The following is a 22,392-nucleotide window of genomic DNA, read 5'->3' as shown; positions in this document are numbered from 1 at the left end:
TTATGGGGATAGGGTGGGTGCTTATGTGAGGGTCAATGTGGACTTGATGGGATGAATGGACTCTTTCCACACTGTAGGGATTCTGTGATTGAATTTGAAGTTATTGAATACATCTAAATACATATTTTGAGTCTCATCAAGTCATCCTGACTTGTGTGTGTAGATGTTGGACAGGTATTGGGGAGACAGGTGAGTTACCTCTCTCAACTTGTAACCTCTGACCTACTGTTGTAGCCATGATATTTGTATGATTACTATTATGACCCCTTGAATGTTGTTGGGGGAGGATTCAACGATGGTGATGCTGTTGAATGTTAAGGAAAAATTGTTAGATTCTCTTTTGTTGGAGATAGCCGTTGCCTGGCATTTGTGTATTGTGGATGTGCTATTTATAAAGCTTCACACACAGCGAGAAGCGTGCCAGCACATTTGGAATAAAAAGGGAGTGCTTGCACTCTGAGTGTATTATAGGCACCCAAAACATCAGTGGGCAATTGAGGACCAGATATGTAGTCAATTCAGTAAGCCATGTAAAAATAATAGGGTAAAAGAGGGTTTCAACTACCCCATATTAATTAAAATAATCATACAGTATCAAGGGTGTAGTGGGGGTAGATGTTTTAGAAAGCTGTTCTATATACATTTCATGTCAGCTGCAGATGGTCCAACAAGGGATGGTGCAGTGCTGGCCCTAATTCTGGGGGATAAAGCCAGACAGGTATGTAAGGTGATGATGGATGAGTATTTTAGTGATAGCAACCACAAAATCTTATGTTTTAAGCCTTTTATGGCAAAGAAGAAATATGGTCTACAGAATAGGTCTTTAATTTGAGGTAAGGTTGATTTTTATTTTTAAAAGTTAGGCAGGATTTGGCCAAATTAGATTGGGAATAGTGACTTGATGGAAAATCTACAGCAGAACCATGAGAGATGTTCAGAAGGGCACAGGGTGGGGGAAGTAAAGGCCCAAAATGTTCCCTTTCAGGTGAAGTGTAGGAGCAACAAGTCCAGAGAATCATGGATGCCTAGGAACATTCAGGACTGGATTAAAAGGAAAAGAGACATATTACAGGTTCAAAGAGAGCAAAACAATGAAGACTCTGTAGGATTATAGAATGTTCAAGGGCATGGGGAGCTCCAGAAAACAATTAGGAGAGCAAAGAGGGAGCATGAAAAGGTGCTGGTGGGTGAGATGAGGGAGAATCCCAAGATATTCTACAAGTTTATCAAGGAGCAGAGAATAGCCAGGAAAAGAGTTGGACCTATTAGGGACCAAGGGGGTAATTTATGTATGAAGGCGGAGTATGTTGGTGGAGTAATAAATGAGTACAGTAAGTCACTTCTGACTTTACTTGGGAGGAGGAGGAGGAGGATGCAAGTACAGAATTCAAGTAGATGGACTGTGAAATTGTTGAGTAAATTGTTATCAGAAGCGAGAGGTATTGGAGATTTTGGTGGATATAAAAGTGGACAAATAGCCAGGTCCTGATGAGTTGAATGCCAGCTTGCTGTGGGAGATGAGGAAGGAAATTACAAGGGCCCTCACCCACATATTTAAATTGGCTCTGGTCCCAGGTAAGATGCCAGAGGACTGGAGAACAGCTAGTATGGTTCTCCTTTACAGGAAGAGTGGTAGAGATAGCCCAGTGACTCTAACACCAGCGGTTGGGAAACTATTGGAGAAAATAGTGAAGGAGAAAATTAATCTCCATTTAGAGAAGCAGAGTTTGATCAGGGATAGCCAGCATGGCTTTGATAGAGAGAAGTCATGCCGAGCAAATTTAAGGAGTGATCAAGTGTTTGGATGAGGGTAGGGCATTTGATGTAATTTATATGGATTTCAGCAAGGCCCTTGACAAGATCTCACATGGGAAATTGATATAGAAGGTAAACGTTCATGGGATCAACAGTAACCTGACAAGTTGGAGGCAAACTTGGCTTAATGACAAGAGACAGAGGGTGGTGCTAGAAGGATGTTTGTGTGACTGGAGCCCAGTGTGCAGTGGTATACCCCAGGGATCAATGCTGCATTGCTTATTGTTTGTGACCTTCATAAATGATGTAGATAAGTATTTTCGGAGAGATGGTAAGTAAGTTTACGGATGACAAAAAAAAATGGCTGAGTAGTTGACAGTGAGAGAAAGGTATTAGATTATAAGAGGATATAGACAGATTGGTCAGGTGAGCAGATCAGTGGCAGATGGAATTTGAAAGAAGGGGCAAGACGAGGGATTACTCAATAAATGACAGTATACTAGGAAGCTCAGAGGAGCAGAGGAATCTTGGTGTACTTCTTCACAGATCCATGAGAGTGACAGGATGGTTTAATAGGGTAGTTAAGGCATAACGGAAATTTGTCTGTATTATTCACGGAGAAAGTGAGGACTACAGATGCTGGAGATCAGAGCTGAAAATGTGTTGCTGGGAAAGCGCAGCAGGTCAGCCAGCATCCAAGGACGTTTCGGCGATTCTCCTGCTCCTTGGATGCTGCCTGACCTGCTGCGCTTTTCCAACAACACATTTTCAGCTCTGTATTATTCACGGCACAGATTATAATAACAAGCTGGTCATGTCAGAGCTGTGCAGAACGTTGGTTCAGCCACATTTGGAGTATTGTGTGTAATTCTGGTCACCTCTCAATGGGAGAGATGTGATTGCACTGGAGGGGTTGCAAAGGAGATTCACCAGGATGTTGTCTGAGGGAGCGCTACCAAGAGAGCTCAGGTTGTTTTCGTTGGGGTGGGAAAAGCTGAGGGGGCACTTGATAGAGGTGTATGAGATTATGGGAGGCAAGGACAGAGTGTAAAGAAAGCAGCTGCTCCCCTTTGTAAAAGTGTCAGTAACAAGATTAGATTCCCTACAGTGTGGAAACGGGCCCTTCGGCCCAACCAGTCCACACAGACCTTCCAAAGGATAACCCACCTAGACTCATTTCCCTCTAACTAATGCACCTAACACCATCGGCAATTTAGCATGGCCACATCACCTGCCCTGCACATCTTTGGACTGTGGGATGAAACCGGAGCACCCAGAGGAAACCCACTCAGACATGGGGAGAATGTACAAACTCCACACAGACAGTCACCTAAGGCTGGAATAGAACCTGGGACCCTGGTGCTGTGAGGCAGCAGTGCTAACCACTGAGCCATTGTGCCGTCCCACAAGGGGGTACAATTTTAAAATAAAAGTGTGAAGTAGGCTTGAACAGAGCAAGATTGGTGAAGTTGATATGCTGGACGTTTTGGCAAACATTAAGAATGATAAGTCCCCAAGGCCAGACCAGATTTATCCTAGGTTGCTCTGGGAAGTGAGAAAGGAGGTTACTAAGCCGCTGGCTAAGATCTTTGCTTCCTCACTCTCCATGGGAGTAATGTCGCAGGATTGGAGGGAGGCGAATGTTGTTCCTCTCTTCAAGAAGGGTAATGGAATAATCCCTGGCAATTACAGTTCCGCCAGTCTTACGTCTGTGGTCAGCAAGGTTTTGGAAAGACTTCTGAGGGATAGGATTTATGACTATTTGGAAAAGCATAGCGTGATTAAAGGCAGTCAGCATGACTTTGTGAGGGGGCAGGTCATGCCTCACAAATCTTACTGAGTTCTTTGAGGAGGCGACGAGACAGGTCGATGAAGGTCGAGCAGTTGATGTTGTGTATGTGGACTTTAGCAAGGCATTTGATAAGGTTTCCCATGGTTAGCTCATTCATAAAGTCAGGAGGTATGGGATACAGGGAGATTTGGCTCTCTGGATTCAGAATTGGTTGGCTGACAGAAGGTAGAGAGTGGTTGGAGATGGAAAGTATTCTGCCTGGAGATTAATGGTCAGTCGTATCCCACAGTACTCTGTTCTTTGGCCTCTGCACTTTGTAGTTGTTATAAATTACTTGAATGAGGATGTTAAGGGGGGTGTTAGTAGATGTGCTGATGACACAAAAATTAGAAGTGCCATTGATAGTATCAAAGGATATTGCAGGCTGCAGCATGACATAGCTAGGATGCAGAGCTGGGCTGAGAAATGGCAGATGGAGTTCAACCTGGATTAATGCGAAGTGATGCATTTTGGAAGGTCAAGCTTGAATGCTGAATGTAGGATTAAATACAGGATTCTTGGCAGTGTGGAGGAACAGAGGTATCTTGGTGTTCAAGTGCATGGATCTCTCAAAGTTGCCACCCAAGTGGACAGGATTGTTAAGAAAGCATGTGGTATTTTGGCTTTCATTTACAGAGGGTTCGAGTTTAAGAGCTGCAAGGTTTTGCTGCAGCTCTACAAAACCCTGGTGAGCCCACACTTGAAATATTGTTGTCCAGTTTTGGTCGCCCTATTATAGGAAAATACGGAGGCTTTGGAGAGGGTGCAAAGAGAATGCTGCCTGGACTGGGAGGCTTGTCTTATGAAGAGAGGTTGACTAACCTTGGACTTTTCTCTCTGGACAGAAGGAGGAAGAGAAGTGACCTGATTGAGGTGTACAAAATAATGAGAGGCATAGATAGAGTCAATAGACAGAGACTTTTCCCCAGGGTAGGATTGACTGACATGAGGGGTCATAGTTTTCAGGTGTAAGGAGGAAGATATAGAGGAGATATAAGAGGTGATTCTTTACGCAGAGAGTTGTGAGCATATAGAATGTGTTGCCAGCGGTGGTGGTGGAAGCAGAGTCATTAGGGACATTTAAGCGACTGCTGGACATGCACATGGATAGCAGTGAGTTGAGGGGTGCGTAGGTTAGGTTATTTTATTTTAGATTAACAATAATCCTCTGCACAACATCATGGGCTAAAAAGCCTGTTCTGTGCTGTGCTTTTCTATGTTCTAAAAGGAGATTTGAAGGGAATTGCAGAAGAACCTTTTCAAACAGGAGGTGGTAGGAGTCTGCAATGTACTGTCTAGGATGATAGCTGAACTGGAATCTTCACAGCCCTTAAAAGTTACTGAAAGTGCCATATCATTAAAGGCTATGGGCCTAGTGTGGGAAAGTGAGACTAGTGTAAGTAGTAGTATATTTTTGGTAGTATAGCCTCAATGGGCCAAAGAACCACTTCTGTAATGAATGATTCTAAGACTGATGTGGAAAAAAAAATTAGGGGAACTGTTGCTTATCACCCAAAGCTGAATGATGTCCAGGTCTTTTTGCATTTGCACATGAACTGCCTCTGTGTCTGTGGAATTGCAAATGGTACTGAATATGGTGCAGTCATTAGCAAATGTGGAGGGAAAGTAATTGATGGAGGGGGTGAAGGTGATTGGGGCAAGGACACCACCCTAAAAAAAAACTAGGGTCTTCAAAGTTTGTGAGAAGTTTGTAGCTTGGGTGCTCGTTGTTGTGGTTCTGTTCGCCGAGCTGGGAGTTTTTGTTGCAAACGTTTTGTCCCCTTTCTAGGTGACATCTTCAGTGCTCGGGAGCCTCCTGTGAGGCGCTTCTGTGCTGATTCCTCCGGCATCGATTCAAACCAGTATACATGCCGGAGGAATCAGCACAGAAGCGCTTCACAGGAGGCTCCCAAGCACTAAAGATGTCACCTAGAAAGGGGACGAAACGTTTGCAACAAAAACTCCCAGCTCGGCGAACAGAACCACAACAAACTAGGGTCTTGTAACACAGTAGTACTGTCCCTACCTATGAGCCATGAGACCTGCGTTCAAGTCCATCTGTTTAAGATGTGTGTAATTACCATCCCTGACCAAATTGATTAGAAAATTATCCACCCTGGGAAACTCCTGTGGAGATATCCTGGGAATGATTCGACTTGCTTAAGGCAACCACAGCCATCTTCCACTGCGTTAGCAATGTCTCCGACCAGTGAATTGTTTTCCTGTGATGCTCAGGCTCTTTGATATTGTCAAATATACCCTTGATTTTAACGGTCACTGTTGCTGACATCTACTGTTTAGCTCTTCTAGTCGTGTTTGGACCAAACCTGTCATGAGGTCAGGAACTGAGCTGGTTTGGTGGAATCCAAACCTAGCATTAGTGAGTGTGATTTTGTTGAGTAAGTGCCAATTTAATGACCCTTTCAATCACTTTGCTGATCATTAAGATGGGAAGGAAATTGACTGGGTTGGACTTATCCTACTCTTTGTGTACAGGACATACCTGGGTATTTTCCACATTGCTGGGTAGCTGAATATAGCGTATAAATCTTCTAATTAATTTTTACTTGAGATGCATAAATAAACTGCATAAATATATTTGAGGGTGAGGAAAATTTACTGAAGACTTCTGAAATTTAGTTTGTTTAAGGATATCGAGAATGTGCCTTGCAGGTTCTGGGGATTGTCATTTGATGAGTGAAAAGAAATTGGTTGGGATGGTTTCTAGCTTGGTAGCTCTACTCTGGCTCTTTGTGATTGGTTTCAGTCTATGACATATAGATTTCTGTGATTGATTGTCTAGTATTTTCCAAGTTCCAGCCAGAGTCTGTCGATCCTCTAACTAAACCTTTGATGATTTGAACCACATACAGCAAAATTAGGACAATGTCAAATTGACATTATGCTTATATAAGTACAATTGTTGCTGGCGAGAACACACACTTTGCTTGTAAATCTTTCTGATATGGTTTTGTGAAATCAAACTGGTTTTCAGATGAATTGATAATATTATCCACAGTTTAGTTTTCCTATACTTGTTATCATCATAGCAGAATATCAAAGACATTGAAAAGGGGCATCTAAAATGACCAACGGTTGTTAAACTGTTCAAAATATGACATGTGCAAAGGTTTCACTACCCTCTGCCAAATTAAAAATACACTGAACCTTTCAGTAATATCAAAAATGTAGGAAAAGTAAAATCCAGTGATCTATTATGATAGAAAAGTTAAATCGTCAACAGAGACTAACTTGATTGAAGAAACTTCTGAGTGAAATAGTGAGATCTGTTATTGAATATACTTTTTTTTGAGGCGGGTATGTTGAATGAACTTGTATTGAACTGTCATCATTCTGTTGATTTGTTTATGGTTGGGTTAAGTGTCAGCTGATTGTCAGAAGATTATGGGTCTAAGTTCCCTTCTAGTACTGAAGGAATGTTGCAATGTCAAAGTGCTGTCCTTCATATGGCAAATTAAACTGAGGGCTGTCTAATCAGTGAAAATGGAAATAATCTTGGAATATTGTGGAGGTATGTATGTTAGAATGGTATTCTAGTACACATTTACTTAAACAGAAAGCAACAAAAATAAATGATCAGATTGCTTGTTTCAGTTGCTGTTTATGATATATGCCTAGTTTAGTTATTTTTGCCTAAAGAACAATAAGTGACAATATTTAAAAAATAATTCGTTTTGTTCTAAATTACTTTGGCATACCATGAGCTGGTGAAAGCTGCAATGTGAATGCACATTTGTTTTTTATCTTCAGCCTATCTCATTGTTTTATTGTCTGGAGGAAGAGCAGTACCATTTGAAACTAGATTTAGCATGAGTAAGAGTTTCCCTCTTTTCTAATTGCATGTTTATTACTTATTCAGTGAAATGATTGTAAATGTTTCACAGGATGATTCTACTGGAGAGCTGATTTTTGATGAAGTATTTCACGCACTCTCAAAGTGCTTAGTGGAATTGCTGCGACCATTTAAAGTCCCGGGTACGGACATAGTGTTTCAGCCAGAGATCTACATTACTATTCTCGCTTATTCTTCTATTATAGGACTTCAGTCTCACCAGGTGAGCACTTAGTTATCTTTAAAAGTTTCTCTGCCTCAGGCTGTTGATTATGAAATTATTGACAGTATTTTGTTTAGTGAAAAACAGCGATGTCTTTGGACTTGATATATAACTAACTCCCCTCTGCTGTCACTGCCAAAAAAGTCTCTGCATCTGGTTTTATTTCTAAAACTGAAATACACTTGATTCATAAACAAAAGTGTACTTTCAGGGGGCTGGTACTGTGCCAGGCTTGTATATATGGAAAGGTCTTTACTTTCATTCCATGCAGTTTAATATGGTTACTTTATCCGTCAATCCAAAATTGCATATTCTTTTTCTTCGTTCTTCCTCCTGCTGTTATTCCTTCTTTCTAAAAGCAGGAGAATCTTCTGCTGGCTGCTCTGACAACTGGCAATTTTCACTGCTATTTTGACAGACTAGATAAAATTTGACCCAGGAGGACAGAGAGTCTGATAACTGAAACAGATCTGAGTTTGAATCATTTGCTTTTGGTCCCTCAGTGATCCAACAGAGCACATCTTTCTTTTCCTTCCAGAATCTGAGTTCAAATGGCATGGAAAGTGAACAAATGAGAATTTTCCTCCATTCATTGTAATAATATCAAATAAAATCATTTTCAGCGTTGAAGCTACAGGCCAAACATTGAGAGAGTTTAATTTCTAGATGACGCTAAATGAATTGGTTTGCTTTTGTACAAAATGAAATGTAACAGCTCAAGGGTAGAGTAAATATGCAATATTCAACAGGCAAAAGTTAAATTATTGTTTGGTTTTAGACTTCTTGTTTTAAATATTGGCAATGCATGATATTGAAATTTGATAGAAAAAGGTAGAAGCGGACTATGCATCCCAGTGTAGATCATTTCTTACCCTGTGATGTGACATTTTTGTACAAATCTGTGTTTTTGACAAAATTAGTCACTGTTCTTTACTTAATTTTATAATTCTTCCTTCCATCTGCAAATGTATATGTAACTGCTTGTGTGCACCAGCAGTAGAGATATTTGTGTGTGACTCTTCTGATCTTTGTGCATATGTATTGTAGGTTCTAGTACAAGGCTGTTTATTGGACCGAAGTAGCTTGGATACTTTCCTTCAGCATATCTATCAGCAGTTACGAGCATTTGAAAACAATGTAGCTGAAGTTCTTCAACAGTACTACAAGCCCAAAATGCAGGTCAGTGTCTCTTTGAAAGTGGAGGGAGAAAGAAATTCCGTCATCTAAGTATCCTATATGTTATTACCACCAATTTGTAGCCTCTGAGAGGCTGGTGTAAGATATAGAGTTCATATTTTATTTGGTTCAGTACAGAGTACTTTTCATGTGAAGAGTTAGTACATTATGTTTGAATATTGTAGAAGAAGTAATGTTGTTTTAATCTGTCCCAAATTTGAATTAGAAAAAGAGCATATGTTCTATTCTCTCCACCTAAATATGCTACATTTGAAGCAGTAATATTTTTGACCTGAATGTGCAGGAAAATTCAATATCTCTCATCTATCAAAATGAAGAGTCACATTATTAATTCTCAAGCAATTGGCAGTGTATGACTACAACCCTTAAATAATCCTGGTGCAACAGCCTTGCTTAGTGATAAACCTGTGTTTTACTGCTCCAGCATATAATGTGTGGCGGTACAAAAATGTTCTTTTATCTCCGTTCACCACCAACCTAGGAAATCAGCTTCCAATTCTTTGGAAATTTTTCCAATCTTACAAAGGACACACATTAACCAGCCATCTCCCTTAGAGGGAAATTCAGGTGAACTGACCCACTGAGCTACAAATGTAATACAGCCTTGATAGTAAAGATTTTTGTAAATGGTCAGAACTTCAGCTTTGTATTGGTAGTTTCTCCTTTTGGTTTCCTATCTAATCTTTAATCTCTTAAATCACAGTCTGATAGGCCCATTTTATCCCAAGGGGATGCTAATGACTTCTATGATCAGTCTTCGCGCAAGATGACTTTTTCAATGGTAACACCAGATATGGGACTCGTCAACATGATCCGCAATGGAATCCTAGCACTTCAGCTGCTGCCATTTAACTCCTGTGCAGGTTAACACTTTGTGTATATGCATCTTTATAATTTGAATTATAAATCCAAGTCAATCTGATTCTTGTTTTAATTTTTGTCAATAGACTATTGCTTTGTTTAAACCTCAGCAGGATTCATTTCTGGTTTTAAAGGTTCAGAAGATTAAGTTGGAGCATATTGAAAATTGTGAGGGCCATGCAAACTGCAATACAGATGTTGACACCAAAAGTTCACATTCCTTAGATAATATAAAAGCTCACTATTCAGTTGAATGTGATAACTTAATGTGATGTAAATGCTGTATTATTTCAAGGTTTGCATGAATGACCTTACTTTTCTTACAGGTATAATAATCATCACTGATGGTGTAACAAGTGTACCAGATGTCGCAGTGTGTGAAACATTGTTAAACCAACTGCGTGGTGGCACAATTGCTTGTTCTTTTATACAGGTGATCATATGTTTTTAAGTAATGCCTTTGAATTCAATAGACCAAACTGCTTCTGTAGTTCTATAAAAATTGTTGTGCTCCTTTATAGGTTGGAGGCGTGTATTCGTATGATTGCAGCTTTGGTTATGTACCAAACTTGGAGTTAATGAAGTTCATTGCCATGGCAACGTTTGGATCCTATATGTCCACATGCCCAGAAAGCAGCCTCAATATGAATGCATACCATAAAGCATTTCTACTGTACAGCTTTCTGAGACCTGGAGAATCAATGAACCCAGAATATTACTGTGGCAAGTATAACTACAAGAAGTTTGTTTATTTAATTCCATTTGGTGTGTGGCCTTTCTATTCCTTAATTATTTGTTTTTCTGTAAATCTAGTGTCCCAACATAAACTGTTCAATGAGCACCTAGTGTCTGCCAGCAGTAATCCCGCACTGGCCATGAGACGAAAGAAACATGCTGAGAACGAGGTGCATGCAGACCTGACCAGTGTTGTCTCAGTACGATTGCGTGAGGGCTACACCGTGAAGGAACTTAATATCACTAAAGGTAAACAAATATTGCTAAAATGTCAGAACAATCTGGAGAAGAAGCAGTGTGAAGAGCAATGATTTGAAGGGTTGATATATCTGGGATTGGCACATAGACTGCATTAGATCAGGTTGGATGATGTTATGGAGTAGAATCCCAATAGATTTGTTGTCAGCATGATCATGATTTGCAAATTGTGACTATAGGGAAGTTTTGTGGCTCACATGGTAAACCCCCTGCCTCTGAACCAGAGGCTTTAATTCTATTGTTAACCAAGGAAGGAGTATTCACAACATGGCCAACCAGCAACCTGCCGGACCTGTCAACGTGGCAGTTAGATAAAGACTGATTCTTGGTTTGCTATGCTTGATGCAGAATGATACCCCTCAAGCTGTAAACATTTGTCCCTGAACAGAGAAGAAATAGTTATGGTCCATCATGTACAGTAGGTAATTATGGATGATTGGAAACTGTTATTAAGAAACCACTATACCAAGAATTAAATTTTACAGTGCCATTTGTCACAATATTTATCATGAATCTGATGAGCTTAGTTTCAAATCGAAAGACTTGCATTTCTGTCATGCCTTTTGTGACTGCTATACCTCTCTAAACACATTAGAGTCAGTTAAGTACTGTTTGAAGTGTAAACACTACGGTAGGAAATGTGGCAGCCAATTTATGCACAGTAAGCTCTTGCAAGCAACAATATAATAATGACCACATAATCTGTTTCGTAGTATTGATAGGAAAGAAATGTATCAAGGCATGTGGGCTAACTCCCTGTTCTTCAAAATATTGCATTGAGATCTTTTATAAACAACTGTGAGGTAGATTTGACATCGTTTTAAGGCTGGAAAGCAGCACCTTACACCTAAGAGCACTTCTTCTGTCCTCCACAATAGTATCAGTCTTATAACAGTTACCAAATATTCTGAAAAGGATTGTCTTCATTTAGAGCATTTTTTTTTGGTCCATAAGAAGCCCCAAAGTGTTTTTCAACCTGTTATGATCCTACCATATAGGACTGCTGGGCAAATCAGGCTCCAGAGTGAAATTCAGTCTGATAATCTTGTTTTTAATTTTAGATTACAGGGTAGTTATTCAATAAGGCATAGCCATACCAGGAGGTAGAGTTTCTTTAATAACAATACAGAAGTTTATCACACAAAAGATGAAAGCAAAGAAAAAAAGCAAATAAAAACTATGTAGATAGAAAACACAATTAGGAGAAAAGGTCTTAGAACACACTGCAAAATAAGGTTTTGATTTACGCCCAAGACCATGACTATACAATGATTTAAACACGGCAAAGTTACTCCTCTATATCAAATCTTTAAGGTCAGTGTGGCTTGTTATCCCCAGTTCTTTCCTGTGAACTATGAAGTCTTTTTGTATAAATATTCATAGACTTTCTCAGCACTCTTGTCCTAAACGTTTCCACTGAGGTAACTGCTTTCCCCAAACTGTTCTGTACTTTTTTAGGAATGAAACTATATTTGCTTCTGACTCCATTCAGCCCTCTAACCCAAAAACTGTCAATCTCTGGGTTTTCTAAGGTAAAATCAGTCTTTATTTGTCTTGTTCCAAAACCAAGCGAATGACTCTCAGTATTTACCCCACCTATCATAAACCATCACGATCAGAAAACATTCTTGCATTAACACTCATAGAGTTCATGCTGTTTGATGCATACTGTATTAGGTCACTGTCTGGAAGCATTGCCTGACCTAGATTTGTTCTTTTAATCCTTCAGAAGAGAAACCAACCCCATATACCATTAATTTGAAAACTAGCTATATCGCAACCATTGAAGTACTTTAGTGCATGTGAACAAAGTTACCTGCTGTGTAGAAAACTGACAATGTAGACCAGTGCTGTAGAAGGACCATGCAGTTTGAGTGTGATTAAAGGAATTCTTTTGTGTGTTACTTTTTTTCTCTTGGTATTTTGCATGTTACGTAAGGTTGCCATAATGATTCTTGATCACTTTGATATCAATCAGCACTTTTTGGATTTGCAAGGTGATTTTTATAGCCTGATTCCCGCTCTCCCCACCCCCTTGCCCGCCACCAACCCTCCCCAATTATCACAATTGAAAACCAGCACCAGCACATGCTAGCTTGCCAGCACCCATGGTTGGGTAATTTCAGCTCCAAAAGGAAATCATATTTATAGCTTTTTAGTTTATACTCCTCTATTCATCCTTCTTTGGAGTTTAGGTGGAACTCAGTTGGAAGTGAAACTGATGCTGCTATGGAAACACAATATGAGAATTGAATATCTTGTGGTAGCATCATGGCCTCTAGATGCAGCCAAACGCTTAACCTGGGTGGAGGTAACAATGGAGGGAAGCTATGATATGCTTCATGACATTAGCTGCACGATGAGGAAACCAATAACCAGCCCATATCGCACCACAGTTATCCGGCGGTTCTGGAACACACTGCAGAGGCAAGTAATGGAATTGTGTGACAAAAAATGAAAATATTGTGTATTTGTCAGAATAACAGAACATGTTTTCTTGAGTGGATGGGGGAGGGGCATGTTTCTTCCTTGTTTTAAAAAAAATATGGTTAATGTGTGTCTCATGTACTTTCATAGTATTAATCAAACGGATCAGATGCTGGTTCATCTCAAATCCTTCAACACAATCCCTGAGCATTACACCATCCCAGAGAGCACGAAGAATGGGGTTCCATTATTCTACATCCCACCAGGATCTACCACTCCGGTATTGTTCAGTTAAACATCAGTTTAAACTAACATATTTCAAAATCATTGACTGCATAAGTATTCTGAGCAAAGTGATTCTGTGGATTTCTATTTCAATCATCTTCTGTTTATTCAAGGAAAGATTACATTTTGTGAGGTTATACGAAAGCATCAAAAGAAAAAAATGTGCATGGTGTTTGCTTGACCTAGCATATGCGTGCTTTTGGATATTGGCTGTCACTATATAAATCCAAATTCCTTCTATCCATATGTTTTAAAATCATTTTGATATTGGATGTAAGTCAGTAAGAATCCACAGTTCTTGAAAAATTGTTGAATCAATCTAGCAAATTTGTGTGCTTGCAATGTTGGGGATAAGGGTAACAGATGGAGACGGGGAGAAATGGTCAGCTTTTTAAATGCCTGCCAAACGTATACTGATTGAGTCACTACTATCTAGATAAAATTTCTGGCTGTGGTTAGAATCACTCAAAAGTTTATCGATCCATTATGTCCTAAAATTAAATATTTTATATTCAGTAATTAACCCGATGGGGTATGCCCTTAATGGGCCTTGGAGGGATCCAGAGGAAGTTGACAAAAATGATCCCAGGAATGAAGGAATTGTCATTGAGGATTCTGGGTCTGTACTCGGTGGGGGTGAGAAGGATGAGGGAGGATCTGATGGAAACTTACTACTGAGAGGCGTAATAGAGTGGACATGGAGAAGATGTTTCCACTGGTAGTAAAGACTCAGACTCACAGGCGTTGCCTCAGAATGAAGGAACCCTTTAGAACTGAGATGACAAGGAATTTCTTCAGCCAAAGGATGGTTGATCTTTGAAACTGACTGACATAGAATACTGTGAATTGTATTTAAGACAGAGGTTGATAAGTTCTTGATTAATAAGGGATCAAAGATTACAAGGAGAATGGGGTGGAAAAACATATCTGCCGTGATTCAATAGTGGAGTAGACTCGATGAGTGAATGGCCTAATTCTGCTCCTATATCTTATGGTCTTGATGCCAATATTAGTTATGATTTAAGGCATTCCATGGTATAATTAATTCTGAAGACTAATAATTATAAGACAGTAAAACATTGGTCTTGTGACTCAGGCTTATTTTTTGCTTTTGTACAACTTGACCACTGTGGGCATCAGAATGTTTGTTTTTAATGATTTTGTACTTGATTAGAAAGATGTAAGTTGTTGAAAGTATAATTTCATCTTGTTTTCTGCAATGAACAATGCAGAAAGTTTAATCTCATGTGGGCTATGGTAAGATCTGGTGCTTCCTCATGTTTTATAAAAGCTAAGATAGGCAACTCTGAAATTACATGTTCAGATAAAATATATATAGGACAAAATATCACAAAAAAATTAAATGTGGATGTGTTAAAGTGCTCTGGTTAAAAGAAAAGATGGGTATTGCACGTTCATTAATATGTTGAGATAGGTAAAGATAAAGAGATTTTGACAAAATCTGTGGTAATTTTATATCCGTCTAACATGTAGTGATCAAAGCTGATAGAAAATTAAACTATTAGGTCAAAACAGTACAAAGTAAATCATGATAAAATCTACACAGTACTCCAGTCAAACGGCAGCTTAAATATATTGTGCATTACTACCATTTCTGTTAGATTAGATTAGATTAGACTTACAGTGTGGAAACAGGCCCTTCGGCCCAACAAGTCCACACCGACCCGCCGAAGCGCAACCCACCCATACCCCTACATTTACCCCTTACCTAACACTAGGGGCAATTTAGCTTGGCCAATTCACCTGACCCGCACATCTTTGTGACTGTGGGAGGAAACCGGAGCACCCGGAGGAAACCCACGCAGACACGGGGAGAACGTGCAAACTCCACACAGTCAGTCGCCTGAGTCGGGAATTGAACCCGGGTCTACAGGCGCTGTGAGGCAGCAGTGCTAACCACTGTGCCACCGTGCCGCCCACAGTGTTCTTGCAGTCTTTCAACAAAACCCAATGCAAACTGGAAGAACAATCCCTAATTTTCTGCTTTGACATTTTACAGAATTCAAGGCTCAACATTGAGTTCAATAACTCACTCCTCCACTTTGATTGCAAACTCCCCACCTGCTTATTTGCATGGGTTTGCCCCCAGTAAAGTTGACCTTTTTTCTGTTCATACCTGTTCTGCATCTATATCCCTACTACCATTGACATTGTGTTTTGCTGTGGGCACTCTCAGCATCTGTTTGTCTAGCTCCTTCTCCCTTTGGCAACAACATAAAAACTATCATTGACTATTTCCCTTTGATTTCAAAGAAGGATCCTTTTGGACATGGAAACATTAATTCTGTTTCTCCACAGATACTGCAAGACCTGATGAGTATCACCAGCATCTTCTTTTTATTTCAGATGTCTAAAATGTGTTCATTGTGAATTAGAGGGAGCAATTCTAGTACTGGTGCACAATATAATTGTCTACATTATGAAAAATCTATTGAACAACTTTGCTTTCTTCACCCTTGAATGGAGGTTTCTGTGAGGGGTCCTATAGATGTGAATAAGATGGTAAACCTAGAACAGTGCTGCACAGGAATAGGCTCTTCGGCCCACCATATCTGTGCTGAGTATGGTGCTGGCCTAATCTAATCCCATCTGCCTGCACATAGTCCATATCCTTCTCTTCTATGCCTGTTTATGTGTCTGTCTAAATGCCTCTAATTATTGCTATCATACCTGCTTCTACCACCTCCACATGCAGTGCATACTAGGCAACTATCACCCTCTATGAAAAACTTTTTCCTTGCATAGATGGGCTGATTCTGCTCCTATGTCTTACGGTCTTACCTCCTTTAAACTCTCTGTTAATCGACCACATCCATGTCTCTCATAATTTTATATTCTTCTCGGGTCCCCTCTCAGCCTTCAATGCTCTAGTGAAAACAATTTAAGTTAGTCCAACCAGTTGTTATTGCTAATATACTCCAATCCAGGCAACGTTCTGGTAAACCACTTCTGCACCCTCTCCAAAGCCTCCACATTCTTCCTATAGTGTGGTGACTGGAACTGTGTATCACACTCCAAATGTGGCCTGACCAAAGTCTTCATTGCAACATGACTAGCCAGCTTTTATATTCAGTGCTCCAACCAATGAAGGCAAGCATGCCGTATGCCTTTTTTACCACATTATCCACTTTTGCTGCCACTTATAGTGAGCTATGGCCTTGGACCCCAAGATCTCTTTGCATATCAATGCTCCCAAGGATCTTGCCATTTACAATGTAATAACATAGTTACAGTACTGTAACTTATGGAAAAATAAAGTTTAGAAATTGGCATTGATCTAAATTGTAAGAGGATGATGAACCACCAATTTAAAATCTTACGAAACAAATTTAGGTTTGAAAATCTTCAGACACAGAACAATCAACAAATGAAATGAACTTCCAATTAAAGTAATGGCGCAAAAAAATCTAGAATAATTTAAGGACCAATTTAAGTCCCTAAAGCTTAAGGGGTGTTCTGGATGTAAAAACTAAGATGAAGCACCTCAAAGAACAAATACATCGCAGTAGGAAACCACTTTGCTGTTTGAAAGAATTATCCAGTTATCTAATATAACTTTTTCTTTCTCAGCTATGAATGGGAAGGAAATTTATTTCGGGAAAGGGATTTTATGTGGTGAGAAAGCACTTCTCTCCTACCATGCTGTTTCATCTCACTGCTGCTATTTTTCTGGAGTAATTAGCTATTCTAAAGCATGCATTTTGTAGAGTGTTTATGTAATATTAGATTGCTATAGTTCAGATTTGTCTTGTTTAATTGTGTACGTTTTGATTATATAGAAGTTTGCTAACATTGCTTTTGTGGCTTCCTTAGGTGCTGTCATTGCAACATAGTGGCTCTAAGGACTCCAGCCAGTCCCAGTTTTCCTCTTACTGGAAGCCTATCTTGTCTATGGATGCCAGCTTCTGGCAGCGGTGGCTTCATATGCATCGCATTGGCATACTATTGGAACATGATATGTAAGTTGGTATTATATTCACTTGATTTAATTTAGTCAGTGTATACTCACTTCAGATTTTCAAGAGATGGGAAGCAATGTTTGTCCCATTCTAAACTGTTAATATTATGATTATTTTTTCAAGAAGGTTTTTTAGCAATTAAAAAATATCTCAATATAAAAACAGTATGCTTTTAATCTGTGTGCCTCAGACATCAGTAAACATAATGACGTATGACTTCTGTTCCACATTGTCTCATTGGTTGTTTTAAATATGATTTTCCTTCTTCCCTTTAGCCCAGTGCCAAAACATATCCATACACCAGGAAGTAATGGCCGCTACAGTACCATCCAGTGTCGTATCTCTCTCTCTGCACTAACATCCCTCCTGCGGGATTGGAGCAGTTTTGTGCTGGTAGAAGGATACTCCTATGTTAAGCTTCATTACAAGTGAGAATTCATTTACCTTAATGTTATACAGTTTAGTGAAGCTAAAATCCTTGGTTTTGCAAAGCCCGTGAGGGCACTGTCATGCATATTGTTCAGGACTGACCGTGAATAATAGCATAACACTAAGAGTGTGTAATTGTTTTGTAGGTAATTTACACTGTTAAAATGCTGTGCAGTATCATATTTTTATGCATTGGTTTCTGAGGTGGCATTTGTGTTAGACTCAACTGTTTAATCTGAGATGTTGAGGTGACTTCAATTGATTCTTTTAAAGTGAATTAAAGGAGTAGTATCTCACTAGAATAATTGTCTTCACTCGCCTGTGATGTGAATAGAGGATGCATGTTAAGTTTTGAGTATAAGAGATGTTTAATTATTTTTCATAATTTCGAAGTGTTGCTAATCAAAGTAATATTTGTTTCATTTGTAGTGGAACAGATCAGCCTCCTTCTTCCTTTTACCTTGTCCGAGTTATTTCCAAAGCTCCCTGCATGGTCCTTCGTCTGGGATTTCCCATTGGAATGCAAGCTCAAGCTCGAAATAAGGTATGATTTGGGAGTACAGAGTTATGCAGTGAAGCATAGTACAGTCATGCATACTGTTGCAAACATGGTAGTCTTAGTCTCAAAACAACATTTGCCTCATCTTTCGGTTTTTACTTGTTTAATGAATTTGCATCAATCACTGTTGATATTTTGTCTTGTTGTTTCAGTGAATGCCTCCCCCCACCCCCCACCCCTCCGCCCTCTGAGGTTTTCAACAGATCCAAACCTTTCAGATATCTACATACTGGTGATCATGCCTTTAGTTACCTAGGGCCAAGCTTTGGAATTTCTTCTCCACATACCTCTGACTCTCCATATGACTTGTCTCTTTGAAGTGCTTTAGGACCTATTGCTATAGTATTACCATTTTTAATGCAAAAGCCAAAGATTGTAATTTTGATCATGAGAGCGCATCACTCCTAAATAAGAAATTCCAGGAAAAAATGCAGATTTCTTAATTTTACAAGATTTGGAAAAGCAGTTTTCTTGGTTTTCTGATTATTTTGTTTCCTTGTTTTTGCTCTGTCTTTCATCTCTTGGTTTTCTCCAGTTACCAAGTGTATTTGTTTAATTAATATAATTTAATGGCTACGACACTTGTTACAGTTGTTCAGACACAATTGTATCTTTTCCACAAACGCCATGCTGTTTTTGTCACTTATGGAAACATAGTACAAGGTGCATTGGTTGTAAATTGTAATCACTTTAAGAGATGAGATTTACTACTTTAAAATGAGAAGCAGGGATGTTTCTCCTGAAAATATGTTTAAGCTTTGGAAATAATCCAGAAGTTAAATAGCACATGGGCGACACAGTGGTTAGCACTGCTGCCTCACAGCGCCAGAGACCTGGGTTCAATACCCTCCTCAGGCGACTGACTGTGTGGAGTTTGCACACTCTCCCCGTGTCTGCGTGGGTTTCCTCCGGGTATTCCGGTTTCCTCCCACAGTCCAAAAATGTGCAGGTTAGGTGAATTGGCCATGCTAAATTGCCTGTAGCGTTAGGTGAAGGGGTAAATGTAGGGGAATGGGTTGCACTTCGGCGGGTTGGTGTGGACTTGTTGGGCCGAAGAGCCTGTTTCTACACTGTGAGTAATCTAATCTAATCAATTGTGCAGTCTTTTAGAAGTGAAAGGCAAGTTTTTGGGGTTATAATAAGACAGTTAATAATGAAACAGTTCGTAAAATGTTAACATTGAACGTAATTTGAATGCTTTAGTTCTTTTATTCATTCAGGGCATTTAGGCTTCACCAGCTGGGCCAACATTTATTACTCATCCCTAATTGCCCTGAGGAGGGTAGTAGTGAGCTGTCACTTAAATAGCTGGATTATATATGTTGTGGATACCCACAACGCTGTTAGGGAAGGAGTTCTAGGAATTGACCCAGTGACACTGAAGGAATGGTGATATATATCCAAGTCAGGATGGTGAGTGGCTTGGAGGGAAATGTGCAAGCTGTGGTGTTCCCATGTATTTGCCTGCTTTGTCCTTGTAGGTGCTAGTTGATGAAGATTTAGAAGGTGCCGTCTATGAACCTTTTAGAATTTCTGCAGAGCAGTATTTGGCTAGTTGGAACTATTATTGCTTGAGTGGCAGGAAGAAGAGGGTGAAGGTTGAAGAGTATTTTTGTGACTGAAAGAAGTTGTCTTGCAGGAAAACGTGTTGAGCTCTTGCTGTTTGTGGTACATATAAACAATTAGACTCTAATGTAGAAGGATTGATCATTAAGTTTGTAAATGATATCGTAATTGCTGTTGTGGCAAGTAGATAGGATAGTGAAGAAGGCCTTTGGTATGCTTTCCTTTATTGGTCAAGAGTATTGAGTACAGGAGTTGGGAGGTGATGTTGCAGCTGTACAGGACTATGGTGAGGCCACTGTTGGAATATTGCAAGCAATTCTGTTCTCCTTCCTATCGGAAAGATGTGGTGAAACTTGAAAGGGTTCAGAAAAGATTTACAAGGATGTTGCCAGGGTTGGAGGATTTGAGCTATTGGGAGAGGTTGAAGAGGCTAGGGCTGTTTTCCCTGGAGCATCGGAGGCTGAGGGGTGACCTTATAGAGGTTTATAAAATCTTGAGGGGCATGGTTAGGATAAATTGACAAAGTCTTTTCCCTGGGGTGAGGGAGTCCAGAACTAGAGGGCATAGGTTTAGGGTGAGAGGGGAAAGATATAAAAGAGACCTAAGGGGCAACCTTTTCATGCAGAGGGTAGTACGTGTATGGAATGAGCTGCCAGAGGAAGTGATGGAGGCTGGTACAATTGCAATATTTAAAAGGCATCTGAATGGATATATGATTAGGAAGGGTTTGGATGGATATGGGTCAGGTGCTGGCAGGTGAGACTAGATTGGGTTGGGATATCTGGTTGGCATGGACTAGTTGGAATGAAGGGTCTGTTTCCGTGCTGTACATCTCTATGACTCTCTGACTCTATAGCCTTAGATTATGTGAGGATATAGGTGGACTGGTCAGATAGGCTCATCAGTGGAACATGTAATGTTTGTTACAGTTGTTGCATGGTATTTTGTAAATGACATTTGTTTTGCTTGTTGTCTGTATAGGGTCTTTCAAGTTCATTAGCTGCTGTTTTCGTGTGTTGGTGGGTTAGTGGTCTACTATGATGCCAAGGGGTCTGAGTAGCCTGGCAGTCATTTCCCAGATGTAGAGAAGAGTGGCTAGGGTTTCTGGATGCATTTTGTCTGCTCCTTTGGGTTGGCTGCTGAGAAATCGTTGGACTGTGTTCATTGGGTATCCTTTTTTTTAAAATGCATTGTATAGGTGATTTTCCTCTGCTCTTCATAATTCATCTGTGCTGTAGTGGCTCATTGAAATAATGTTCTAATGCAGCTTTGTTTGTGGATGTTGGGATGATTACTTCTATAGTTCAGTATTTGGTCTGTATATGTTGTTCTCTTGCAGACACTGATTTCAAGTTCCCATTGGCTGTTTGCTCTACTGTGACATCTAGGAATGACAGTTTGTTGTTGTTTTTCCTCCTCTTTAGTGAAGTTTATGCCAGGAAGGGTATTATTGATGGTCTTGAAGATTTCCTCTAATTTGTTTCATTTTGTGATGACAACGGTGTAATCCACATAGCAGACCCACAGTTTGGGCTGGATGGTTGGCAGAGCTGTTTGTTAGAGTTTCTGCATTGCTGCCTCTTGTCCTTGCTGATGAAGTTGGTGGTGTCTGGTGTATGTGCTTTTGGTTCTTCTAATAATGTAGGCACTGTTTCCTTGGCCAGGTTGATGTTGATGGATGTGAATAGGGCTGTTACGTCAAAGGAGACCATTATTTCATCCTCTTCTATTTTGTGTCTTTGGTGTTCAGGAATTCTTGGGTGGAGTGAATGGAGTGGCGTGAGTCTTTTATTAAGTGTTTTAGTCTTGTGGTGTAGCTCCTTGGCTAATCTGTAAATTGGTGTTCTGGGTAGCAAACGGTACAATAGCTTACCCAAAATTCACAAACCAGACCCCCCTCAGACCAATGGTCTCACTACCCAGCGAGAATGTTGGAGAAATTTTGCAGATCTGGCAGCATTTGTGGAGAGAAGAACAGAGTTAATTTTTCAAGTTTGGTATGACTCCTTTAAACTGAAATGTTAACTCTGTTGCTCTCTCCACATATGCTGCTAGACCTGTTGAATTCTCTGTTTGTTTTACCTCTATGGTATTTTGCTTTGCTGTTTAAAACAGCAAAAAAACTCAATGTCCAGGAGATAACTAATTACATCTTAGAAATGCTGAAGTCCGAGCAAATGCTATATGTAGTCACCAACTTGTGGACAATTGAGAATAAAGATTCCCTCTTTGTCACAGACGAAGGGAATTCCTAGAGGCTTGGCATTCAAACCGGAACTCTATTAACAAACACACAAATTTGGATCCCATTTACCAAATTCTCAGAAACAGAACTGGAAATGGTATCACCTGTCATAACAAACCGAGACAGATAAATAGCAAGCGGGACAGAATGCCAACTCTTCACTGGAGGTTCACTAATGATATTACTTA

At 39.8% G+C, this 22,392-nt stretch overlaps 1 protein-coding gene across 1 annotated transcript in view; it reads left to right on the top strand.

Moving 5' to 3' along the window:
* szt2 (SZT2 subunit of KICSTOR complex) overlaps window positions 1–22,392 on the top strand; it is a 246,689-nt gene that overhangs the window by 3,477 nt on the left and 220,820 nt on the right. Inside the window, exons 4-14 of the mRNA XM_060830553.1 lie at window positions 7,492–7,662; window positions 8,710–8,841; window positions 9,563–9,722; window positions 10,047–10,153; window positions 10,242–10,443; window positions 10,534–10,704; window positions 12,909–13,140; window positions 13,291–13,420; window positions 17,260–17,405; window positions 17,681–17,833; window positions 18,264–18,378. Of these exons, the coding sequence (XP_060686536.1) occupies window positions 7,492–7,662; window positions 8,710–8,841; window positions 9,563–9,722; window positions 10,047–10,153; window positions 10,242–10,443; window positions 10,534–10,704; window positions 12,909–13,140; window positions 13,291–13,420; window positions 17,260–17,405; window positions 17,681–17,833; window positions 18,264–18,378 (1,719 nt within the window). The remainder of the gene's footprint in view (window positions 1–7,491; window positions 7,663–8,709; window positions 8,842–9,562; window positions 9,723–10,046; window positions 10,154–10,241; window positions 10,444–10,533; window positions 10,705–12,908; window positions 13,141–13,290; window positions 13,421–17,259; window positions 17,406–17,680; window positions 17,834–18,263; window positions 18,379–22,392) is intronic.

This window comes from Hemiscyllium ocellatum, chromosome 9 (genome assembly GCF_020745735.1).
Source record: "Hemiscyllium ocellatum isolate sHemOce1 chromosome 9, sHemOce1.pat.X.cur, whole genome shotgun sequence".
NCBI lineage: Eukaryota > Metazoa > Chordata > Chondrichthyes > Orectolobiformes > Hemiscylliidae > Hemiscyllium > Hemiscyllium ocellatum.
This window is presented reverse-complemented; position numbering and strand designations above follow the sequence as displayed.